The 12,727-nt window shown below is 29.8% G+C and overlaps 1 protein-coding gene across 1 annotated transcript; it reads right to left on the reverse strand.

Annotated features, from left to right (window-relative positions):
• Positions 1-587: 587 nt before the first annotated feature.
• Positions 588-2,630, reverse strand: LOC124891309. The gene is made up of 2 exons (XM_047403081.1): positions 2,316-2,630; positions 588-991 (listed from the first exon to the last, which is right to left on the reverse strand). Exons 1-2 carry the CDS (start codon positions 2,341-2,343, stop codon positions 588-590), a joined length of 432 nt encoding a protein of 143 aa, XP_047259037.1. The 5' UTR covers positions 2,344-2,630.
• Positions 2,631-12,727: the final 10,097 nt, after the last annotated feature.

Raw genomic sequence — 12,727 nt, forward strand, 5'->3', positions numbered from 1 at the left:
TGGACTACTGGAGAGTGTGTTTTGTTCTCTCAGAGTTAGTATTCCTTTTATTCAAATAGATTTGAGTTACACCCATTGTTTAGCGTTCTTTGGCTCTTAATTTTCAAAGTCTGTTAGTTGAAAACATTTTGGCCTATCTTCATATCTTCCATATCTTATAACAAAAATTATGTTCCATCCAAAAAAAGAGTTGTCATATTAGTCATCCCTGTCCATTATATAGAGCTCTTCCCATCTTTGTTCAAATCCCTAGCCAACAAGAATGATGTCCCCCTTCAAAAAGTATTACATCTTACTCTGTCTTTCTATTGCCTATAAACAGTCTAGCACATCAATGATGTATTCTGTTAGAGCTAATCATCGTGTTTACACCAAAAATAAAGAAGTGCTAAACTATTCATGTTGATCTTCTGGACATCCTCAAAACAACCCTTGTTTCTTTCTGTCCAAACTGTCCACCATATACATGTTGAACAATTTTCCATCTCTCCTCCTTTATTACATTTACATCCCCGTTCCAGCTGCTTAGTATTTTTTAATGCTCCCAGGTTCTAGCCACCTGATCCCCTTCAGGTTGAAAACATTTTCTACAGCTGCTCTGTCCGTTTCCAATGTAAGAAAAGATGGTTGATTGTGTAAAGAAAGGATCTTGGGCCTAACTCAACCCCAAAATCTAGCACATGAGGGGAGGATTGCTCAAGTCCATATAAGAAGACCGACAGTTCACTCCCCAACAATGTGGGACTTTCACCCACTCTAACACCACCTTCACGCCCAGGCCCAACAAGAGCGTGGTTCGGGAGCTCAAACGTGGATGGACCTGCTGTTTGAGAAGGAATATCAACTGCTGTTTGTATGCAAGAGAGAACAGATGAGCTGTTGTTACTGAATGCATTGGGTCTATCAGCACGTACAGGTTCATGCATTATGCCATTAGGTTTTGCAGCAGTTCCAACATATTCAGCAGCACCACAAGTTGAATTTTGATGCACTGCAGTAAGGAAAGAAAACTTAAACATTAACTTGAGACAACAACACAAGCTTCTCAAATGCAGGTTCTAGCAAGAACAAAGATAACAAGCAAGAAGATAAGGATAAGTCTAGACGAGCTTAGGGACAGGCTCTAAACTGAACACAGTGCTCGTCATTCTTGTTGCAGATAAGATCAGACAACTTATTATTTTGATGTTAAGAGTTTCTTGTAGAGGGTGCTGAATCCATTTTGCAACTTTGGAGGCCTTGTAAAGCACAGAGAGGCTCATTTTTGTAAGGAAAATACTGCCCACATAGTATATATGCTATCATTTTCAAAAAAATATGGTGCTTGCTGGTTTTACCAATATCATGTATGCTTGTACCTTCCAATGCAACATCCTGGCGAAAAAACTGACCACCAATAGGCATCTTTCAGCATAGAAGATTCTAAGACTGTCTTACAAGGAATTAGGTAAGTGCAAGTTCTTGAAGGGAAATTGTTTGCATCATTAAAGATCAGAAAGCCAGGTATACATGAGATTAGACATGTTAAAGAAAAAATAACAAGTTTAATATCAGGAAAGACATCAAAAACTCTCATTGACATATAAATGATGGATCCCAAATAACTTCAGAAGTTACACACGAAAGGAAAATGGTACAGAAACCAATTCTACCTTCATAATAACTATGTCTGCTTGATGTAAGCATAAACATTATCAGGAAAGACATCAAAGACTCTCATTGACATAAATAATGGATCCCAAATAACTTCAGAAGTTACACGCAAAAGGAAAATGGTACAGAAACCAATTCCACCTTCATAATAACTATGTCTGCTTGATGTAAGCATAAACATAAAGAACATACTGACATACCAAAAAATTATCAAAATGTTCTATAATGTAGTGCATAGTTTTTTTTGTTTTTTGAAATTGAACACAGTGCATAGTTTAAAAATGTCCAAACAACATTTAATGTGGCAGGTGAAGCTTCAGGTACTGGAAGGAAAATTTAAAACATGGTGGAGGCAAATGAAAGAGGGTATCTGAAAGAATGATCAGAGGGCAGGGTGGAACTCCCTCATAGCAAGTCAAATTAAGTTTAAAACTCAGTAAACTTAATGAGCTTTCCCCTGCAAGGAATGAAAGTGTGGATGACCCAACATCAAATATACAATTGTTATTATACACACAATCTCCATACAACAGCAACAACATACCCGATGTATATTCGGGTAGAATATATGCAAACCATACCTCTAACTCATAGACGAGAAGAAAATGGTAGCACCAATCCTCACTAAATACTTCATAAGACAAAAAACAGCCAATACTTACAAAACCAAATGAAGCAAAAGAAGTTCATTGTCTTGATCACCAGCAAGCAAAAGAAATGTTTACAATTGGAGATTCAAAAAGGTTGCAAAAGAAAGAAGCAAACTTTCTATTTAACAAGTATCAAAGGGGGGAAAGAATAAGAGTAAAACCAGTTAGTATACGAGAAGTATGAACACTATAGTCAATGAACAAAATGTGAATTGTAGTTTGTTCATTTAGTATCCATCACTCCAATAGAGAATCAGGACTTGCAAGAAGGTCGAAAGGTTTGCCTATCTGAGTCTTTCAAGATTGTGATTTGACCCTCTTTCATAAGAAAGTCTTCGTCGAGTTATCTACCTTCCTTTTCAACATGTTGATCTCATAATTCAACAGCATGTTCATCTCACAGTAGCTCTTAACTTTCTCCCACATGAAATCCCTCTCCTGAAACACTTTTGGTAGTATCGCCTTCACAACGCCAAGTTCCTTCATGCATTCTTGCAAATCATTAGTGAGCTAGTTGATATTTTCGTCCTTTTTTAGCACCTGCCAGAATCAACCGTAAACCATGAAAAACAAGAAAGGCACAAAGATCACCAATAACATTTCATCAGAAATTCAAAACAAACTCATAGCCTAGAATTTCAACCAAATCATGAATCTTTTTTAACTATTAAAATTCACAGTAGACAACTCGTGAGCTTGTCCAAGAATTAAGTCAGATGAACGAGCAAACTTACCGAAACCCCTTCGGGTAACTTTACCACATCAGAGCACAATCAGATCAATGGGTTTGAGGATATCACAAAGTTTATCATGTTCTTGGTTGGTTTAAGTGATTACACATCAAGGCGATCAGACATTTCACAGAAGACTACCATATGCCAGCAACTCATGTATACAAGTTCATAAAGAAAACTGTGAACTTCAGATGGAACAAAGATGAACCTAAAATCAAACAGAAGTATAAAGATAATATAGAGAGAGTAACATGAGAACAGGCTATCATATATGAAGACGAGGTATCCAAAGTTGAAAAATAAAAACTATTCCGTTGCAACGAGATCTTAACATTACCTGCTTACCTGAAGGTTGAGATATTTCAACTTGGGTGTGGCATAAGAAAGAGCGTCCAGCGCATTTTGTACTTCACATTTAAGAATGTCGTTACCTCTAACTGTTGCGGCTAGATCAGCTTGAAGTTTCTTTATGTCCATCTCCTCAGAATAGAGCTTCTCCCTTAGCACAGTTGTCAGCAAAGTCTCCGATTTAAGCTCTTTAACCTTTTCCTGGTAGTTTTCTCGGACATAATCTCTATTGTCTTGAGCTACTCGATATTCCGCTTGTAACTGAGTGAGCTGTTGTCTTAGATTTTGATTCTCCTGTGACACTTGCTCTATTCTCTTAAGACAAATCTTCAAGGTGTTTCTCCGAAAATGACATCTTTATTCTATTATCTACTTTCTTCTCATTAAATGAAGAGACTTCCCTTTGTAGAGAGACATTCTGCTCTGCAAGCTCCCTCACCCTTTCACGGAGTCTATGTTGTTCAATTTGGTATTTCTGAAGTTTTAGAGACCAATCACTGGATCTTCTATCCAACTCCTTTTCCAGTACTGATTGTAACTCATTCTTTTCTGTCTCCAATCTTCGTGTCCGTGAATCTAGTTCTGCCTGTAATATGCTGGCTTCTTCCTTAGCAGAAGCCCTTTCAGCAACTTGATTCCGTAGCATGCTTGAAACTTCAGAAGCCATTTGTACCTTCTCCTTTTTCAATCTTCTAATAGTCCGAATCAACACTGGAACGCTAAGGTCTCTGCCGTGAAGAAACATTTGTCATTACTTTGAACAAGCAAAGGCAAATTAAAACATCAGTTTAAGTGTGAAAAAGGAAGCTACAACAAAATGATATGCATACCGGCTTGAATCACGACCAGATTTCTTAGGATGAACTTTCTTACTGTGACCATGAAGACATTTTCTCAGATCCGTGAAATTCTTTTTTCCTGACCCACTGTCATAGAAGGATCCAGATGACAATGAAACACTCTTCCAAGAAGAAACTTCCTTGGACTTTAATGGTAGTGAAGGGGCCTTGTTTGCATCATTAGTTGATGATCGAAAAAAGAAGAAGTTGTTCTTCATCATCTCTATGTATGGAGACTGTACATGAATCAAACTAGTGTCCATGAGATTTCAAAGGACAAAGCAAAACACTCATAAACAGCCACTCACAAATCATTATCCATTCATGAAAATACTGCAAGCTAACTAAATACTTATGAGACAAAGCAAAACATCTCTCTTTATACATGCTTCTTCTTCAACAACAACATACGTAACCCCTACCTTGGCAAGTAGAAAATTTGTTTCCCACAAATCCTCGGCAAGGAAAGCAAAAACACGAGGATATTAACAACAGTAGCAAGTAAGAAAACAGAGGTATACGATACAACAAGTAGAAAAGAAAAATATATACTAATACTACTACCAGAAGAGACATGACGCGAAACTATTTACTACTGAAAATTAATAAAATACCCCACAAACAAATAGCACAAGAACAATTCAAAGAACTTATCAAATCCTTCTGATAAAACAAATAATCATGGTAAATAATAAAAAAAAAAAAGAGAAATTACTGAATCAAAGAGTTGAAAGAGTAAGAGCCGGCAAAAGGTTGTCAGAATCTGTAGGATTCTTGTCATTTTTTCTTGAAATGTAAAAACAACAAAAGACTAGAATGGAAAAAACTTTTTTTCTGTGTCTTTCATTCATCATCGTACAATGCATATATACAACTAACAAGGATCTGTAAATTACAAGTAAATATTTACAAGGATCCAGAAATATGGCAAGTGAATATTTACATACTCATAATGAAAAACTTGAGAAATACCCATGAGAGAAAGAGAGAGAGAAGAAAAGTGTAACAAATATTTTGTGTTATTCAATGGCTATAAATAGCCATATGAGGTCAAATTTTCCATATAATAGAAATAAAATGTAAACTATAAATTAACTTTTTCAAATTAGCACACAAATTAACTTAAATTATGAAATTTAAGATATTTATTTTTTCAAAATTTAACTTTTCCATATAAACATCACTGAATTGATATAAACAATATTTTGAAACGTGATAAATTAATTAAATAACCCAAAAATATTGTAATATTGTATTTCTTTTATCTCTAGATCTTTTTTTAATACATAAGAAATGCTAAAGTCATACAATAATCTCCTTTCTTTTTATAGTCTAAACTTACCATTTAAAAATCGTTTCATTTGAATTAATAAAATCATAGTAGATTGTACAAAATCAGTTAATAAATGATATATATTTCCATTAAATAAATAAAGTACGATATAATTGCAATAAGACTACACAATCAACTAATTAATTTCACTTAATTAGATTAAATTTTATGATCATAATATATAGACTAAAGTTCCTTAAATTTAATGTTGTAAATTTCAAAATATATTTATGGCTAAAGTAGTAGTCAATGTTCGTTGTTTTTTTAATCAATATATGTATATCAATTTCGGAAATTTGCATATATTCTTTATCAAAATAATTATCAATATTTAGTGATTTTTACCGCAATTTAATCTAATTAGTTTGATGACAATACAATTATTATTAATATTATATATTTGTTAACCATAAATTTGTCCTAATTTTATAGCTTGATTATATTTAATTAATCTACAATTACATAAAGGACTCAAATATGGAAACAATTGATATTAATTACCTTTATAATTTCAAAAATTTAGTCCCATGAATTTATCATATTCTTATAGTTTGATTATATCAAATTGATATTAATTACCTTTATAATTTTGGGAAGAATTTTTAAAAGGTAAAGATTATTTTTTTCCTAATTGCTGATTTATTTCTCAAAAATTTCTTATAAATTTATAATTTGATTATAGTTAATTGATTATTTAATTATCTTTATAATTTGCTAAAATTCAAATAAGGTAACAATTATTTTTTTCTCAATTACAGATTTTCTTAAATTCAATCTTTTATTGTTTTACTAAAATAGTTCAAATTTAATTGTTTTGAGGCATGACATCTTTTTGTCTATAAATCTTTTTTAATACATAAAAAATGCTAAAGTCATACAATAATCACCTTTATTTTTATAATCCAAACTTACCATTTAAAAATCATTTCATTTGAATTAATAAGATCATAGTAGATTGCACAAAATCAATCAATTAATTATATGTATTTTTATTAAATAAATGATGTACGAAATTGTTGTAATAAAACTATACAACCAATTAACTAATTTCAATTAATTAGAATCAATTTTATGATCATAATATATAGAGTCAAGTTCTTTAAATTTAATGTTGTAAATTTTAAAATATATTTATGGCTAAAGTAGAAGTCAGTGTTCGTTGTTTTTGTAACCAATATATGTATATCAATTACGAAACGTTGCATATATTTTTTATTAAAATAATTGTCAATATTAACTGATTTCTAACTCAATTTAATCTAATTAATTTGGTAACAATAAAATTATTATTAATATTATATATTTATTTACCATAAATCTGTCCTAATTTTATAGCTTGATTGTAGTTAATTAATCTGCAATTATATAAAGGGCTCAAATATGAAAACAATTGATATTAGTTACCTTTATAATTTCGGCAATTCAATCCCATAAATTTCTCATGTTTTTTATAGATTGATTATATTAAATTGATATCAATTACCTTTTTAATTTTGGGAAGAATTTAAAAAAGGTAACGATTATTTTTTTTCCTAATTACTGATTTATTTCTCAAAAAATTCTTATAAACTCATAATTTGATTGTAGTCAATTGATTATTTAATTATCTTTATAATTTGCTAAAAGCTCAAATAAGGTAACAATTATTTTTTTCTAAATTACGGATTTTCTTATATTCAATCTTTTATTGTTTTACTAAAATAGTTCAAATTTAATTGTTTTGAGGGATGACAACTTTTTGTCTCTAAATCTTTTTTAATACATAAGAAACGCTAAAGGCATACAATAATCTCCTTTGTTTTTATAATCCAAACTTACCATTTACAAATTATTTCATTTGAATTAATAAGATCATAGTAGCTTGCACAAAATCAATTAATTAATTATATGTATTTTTATAAAAAAAAAAATGATGTACGACATAATTGTAATAAAATTACAAAATCAACTAATTAATTTCAATTAATTAGAATCAATTTTATGATCATAATATATAGACTCAAGTTCCTTAAATTTAATGTTGTAAATTTTAAAATATATGTATGGCTAAAGTAGTAGTCAGTGTTCGTTTTTTTTTTACCAATATATGTATATCAATTACGAAACTTTGCATATATTTTTTATTAAAATAATTGTCAATATTAACTGATTTGTATCTCAATTTCATCTAATTAATTTTATAACAATAAAAATATTATTAATATTATATATTTATTTACCATAAATCTATCCTAATTTTATAGTTTGATTATACTTAATTAATCTACAATTACATAAAGGACTCAAATATGGAAACAATTGATATTAATTACTTTTATAATTTCAAAAATTTAATCCCATGAATTTCACATATTCTTATAGTTTGGTTATATCAAATTTATATTAATTACCTTTATAATTTGGGGAAGAATTTTAAAAAGGTAATGATTATTTCATTTCCTAATTACTGATTTATTTCTCAAAAATTTCTTATCAATTTACAATTTGATTATTTAATTATCTTTACAATTTGCTAAAAACTCAAATAAGGTGACAATTATTTATTTTCTTAATTACGGATTTTCTTATATTCAATCTTTCATTGTTTCACTAAAATAGTTCAAATTTAATTGTTTTGAGGGATGACATTTTTTTGTCTATAAATCTTTTTTAATACATAAAAAATGCTAAAGTCATGCAATAATCACCTTTATTTTTATAATCCAAACTTATCATTTAAAAATCATTTCATTTAAATTAATAAAATCATAGTAGATTGCACAAAATCAATCAATTAATTATATGTATTTTTATTAAATAAATGATGTACGAAATTGTTGTAATAAAACTATACAATCAACTAATTAAATTCAATTAATTAGAATCAATTTTATGATAATAATATATAGACTCAAGTTCCTTAAATTTAATGTTGTATGTAAATTTTAAAATATATTTATAGCTAAAGTAGTAGTCAACGTTCGTTGTTTTTTTACCAATATATGCATATCAATTACGAATATTTCCATATATTTTTTTATTAAAGTAATTGTCAATATTAACTAATTTCTAGTTCAATTTAATCTAATTAATTTGATAGCAATAAAATTATTATTAATATTATATATTTATTTACCATAACTCTGTCCTAATTTTGTAGCTTGATTATATTTAATTAATCTACAATTGTATAAAGGGCTCAAATACGAAAATAATTGATATTAATTACCTTTATAATTTTGGAAATTCAATCCCATGAATTTCTCATGTTTTTATAGATTGATTACATTAAATTGATATCAATTACCTTTTTAATTTTGGAAAGAATTTTAAAAAGGTAACAACTATTTATTTTCCTAATTACTAATTTATTTTTTTCAAATATTTCTTATAAATTTACAATTTAATTATAGTCAATTGATTATTATTATCTTTATAATTTGCTAAAAACTCAAATAAGGTAACAGTTGTTTTTTGCCTAATTACAGATTTTCTTATATTCATTCATTTATTTGTTTACAAAAATAGGTCAAACTTAATTATTTTGAGGGATGACACCTTTTTTTAATATTTTTTATTCAGAATGATTACAATATTTTCTATATAAATTGATCAGTTACTATTTATTAATTGGTTATTCTCTTAAATAATTTTTTCTTGTAATATTTCTTTTACTGAATTGTAATGAAATCTTTCATATTTATTTTCTTATAATACTATTATTAAAAACATATGAAATGTAATTTATTAAATAGGAAATATGAAATAATATTAAATATTTAAATAATCAATAAAATAGCTTTTTGTTATGAAATGATGGTTTTTTGTCGTAAAAATTCACATAGGTAGTTCTCAACATGACACTTGTCTTAGTTTTAGGCTAGACTATCCTCCTTTATTATATAGATAGATAATTTCAACCAAATAAATTAGAGTATTTTCTTATAAAAAAAATGATATAAAATAGGTATATTAATAATATTTGCATTAATTATGCTTCTATTTTCTTACGTAGTATTTGATTCTACGTATTAAAAATAACATTGAATCAATGGTGAAAGTGGAGGGACTTCTTTCTTTATTTGGGTTTTTCTTTTTGGGAAAGCTAACACTTTCTTGAATACCAACCACCCAACACAAAGCTGATACTTCTTGGTAGATTGGCTATTTTTTCATACGGTACTAATTTATATACACTTTCTTTGATATTTGTTATATTGTTAGTTTTATTTTGCGTATCGTATTAGTTTATATGCATTTATCTTTTATGTTTGGTATATTATTATGATCCTAAGCTGGGAGTCTATCGGAAACATCCTCTCTACTTCATCTGAGTAGTGATATGATCTGCATACACTAACCTCCCCAGACCCCACTATGTGGGAATACACTTGGGTGTTGTTGTTGCTGTTGTTGTTTCTTATACAGTATTTGATTCAGTGTATTAAAAATAACACGAATTATATAATTTATTTATTTTTTACATAATACCCCCACTTTAAGCATGTTAATGCATGCATTGGATCCATTGCATTACTAATGTCATAAATTTTGAGGTATTAGTAACACACACCTCAATACACAATAGAGTATATAACTAATTTTTGCATTAGTTATACATAAGATAAAAAGATATATATCAAACAAGGGACTACTAATACACATTAAATTAATGCATGCATTAATTTTTACGTAATACATTCCATGCTTTATCACAAATTTGATTATTATTCCTTGTCTTGACCCGGGAGTCTATCGGAAACAACCTTTCTACTTCTCCGGAGGTAGTGATATGGACTACGTACATCTTACCCTCTCCAGACCCCACTATGTGGAAATACACTGAATTTATTGTTGTTGTTGTTATTAATTTTTTAATACACTCTATCAAACGACCCCATGCTTCTCATTTAATTATACCTTTAGCTCCTCTGTAATTATGATAATTGCTCTCTGGTTCCACCTTGCTTTTTTAAAATATAAATAAATAGCAATGAATTTAATTTTGTTCATTACTCTACTAATTGTACTAATGTTAGGTGAATTCATCAACTTAAAATTAGAGTACATTCACTCATGCTACATGTTATAGCTATAGTTCAAAAAAGGAAGAGAATTATACGTTTGACATAATACATAAATGTGTTTTCAACTTGACATCATCAGCAAATATTTATATATTTTAATTTTGGGTGTTGCACAAATAAATACTTAGACTATCATATAAAGTTAAAATAAATAAATATATATATATATATGTGAGTCTTGTATCGCAATTTGTCATGCAAAACGTGTGCATCTCATACAATTTGTCAAGTAATTAAAGCGTTTGTGTCTAGGGGAGTGCATCGGTCGGTTAGGTTGGGTTTTACATATTATTGTTCGATTTATCGATTTTCGGTTTTTAAATATGCTAAACCAATAACCAAACCAATAAAATAATTTTTTTTCGATTTTTAGTCCTTAACGATTCGGTTTTCGGTTTAACCGATAAGAAAATACTCATAAAATAGAAATAGTAGTAACTAACATGTAAAAAATATATCTTAGTTGCAACAAAAAACCTACATGAAGTGTTTAAATTTACAAAAATCTTCAAGTTTGAACTAAATGTTGTTAGGAGAAATTAAGAGTTTGTATAATTGAAATAATAGGTTTGTTAATTTGTAGAAATAAAAGATAAATATATAATAAGTCATATACATATTCTTATTGGGTTATCGGTTTACCCAATAACCCAATAAGAAAAAATCAAACCGAACCAATAATCCAATAATTTTTTTTATAAAATCATTAACCTAATAACAATAAACCAATAATATTTTTATCGGTTCGATTTATCCTGTTATCTACTCTGTTGAATTTTATAATCATTTACACACAAATGGCCGGGGGACAAAGTATACTGTATGCTGTCAATGTGGATATGACTTTTAGCATATAGTAGATGATAAATCAATCGGCACGCTTGTCTTTGAAACTCCTCATATTTTTTCTCTTTCTTAATTTTGTGGTTGAATTTTCAAAAAGCCTTGGTGGTTTCTTCCTTTCTTTTGATAAACTTTTGTATTTAGTAGTAATATTATTTCATAAATTGAGACCACAAGACTATTCAATTTTGTCTGGGGCCCACATATGTGCCCATTTTTTCCTTTTCAGATTGACCTACGGTGGAAATTGGGTAGTGTGTAGTGGACACACAAGTCATAACGGACATTGACGTGACTTTTAAATTTTAGGCTAAATAGGTCTTATAGAACAACGAGATAAAAGGAAAAGAAGTAAATCTCAGGAGGAGCCTTAGGTTGGATATAGTAGGTACGAGGAGGTGAAGATGTAGGCCAAAAAATGAGGAGAGATTATTGGACGTGACCTTAGATAGACTAATGTGGAGGGCATGTATTAGAGCGAAAGATTAGTCAAGTAGGGAGCGTTGTCTTGCTTTGAGGGTTTAGGTGTTTGTGTTCGTCGCGAACCAGCCATAGTAGGGCATGTATTAGACCTCACTTGCGGGATTTCACCGGGCAAAAAAAAAAAGCTACAAGAACATCTGCTTATAAAATAGCTTAAATCAAAGACTGAAGACAGAATTGACTTCTAACTCGTTGCCAAATCATCAACTATGTTGTTTCTGTTTGTTTATTTTTCTTTAGGGAGCTGAGAGGAGGGGAAATCACGCTACATTATGTCCACAATGAAAGGCGCATCTGAGAAATTATTTAGAAGAAAAAGCTACCAAACTTCTCCATCCTCACCAAATTGCGAGTGATCCTCATAGGGATCCTCATAGTCACCATCCCTATGAGAATCACTCCGACGATCTCGCTTTTGTTTCTTATGCTGGCCCTCCGGTTTACCTTCCGAACTCCAGACATCATGCCAGTCCATCTATTACATCAAAGCTCTATACATTAGAAAAATTCAGAGTTACCAACGGAAACAATGTGTCTGGCCTTGAGATGTTTTCAATGGTGGTGATGAGAGACCTGTTTTAGCTTCTTATGATCACTGTCATGTCTGTAAGAACTTCTTGAATGATCTTTCTCATTTTCAGCGTCTCGTCATCAAAGGAACTCATATGCCGCTTGCGGTGTTTCTTATCTCTGTCACTTCCTGACCTTTTGATCTCCTCGAAACTGTAAGTATCAGCCTTGTCGATGCCTGTACCATCTTTCTCGGTTCTTCTCTCTT

This window comes from Capsicum annuum, unplaced genomic scaffold, assembly GCF_002878395.1.
Source record: "Capsicum annuum cultivar UCD-10X-F1 unplaced genomic scaffold, UCD10Xv1.1 ctg3390, whole genome shotgun sequence".
In the NCBI taxonomy this organism is placed as follows: domain Eukaryota; kingdom Viridiplantae; phylum Streptophyta; class Magnoliopsida; order Solanales; family Solanaceae; genus Capsicum; species Capsicum annuum.

Coding starts and splice junctions, on each gene's coding strand:
- LOC124891309 (XM_047403081.1), bottom strand. CDS start 2,343: ATGAACTTCTTTTGCTTCATTTGGTTTT. Junction 992..2,315: donor CTTTTGCTTCATTTGGTTTT/GTAAGTATTGGC, acceptor TCCTTACTGCAG/TGCATCAAAATTCAACTTGT.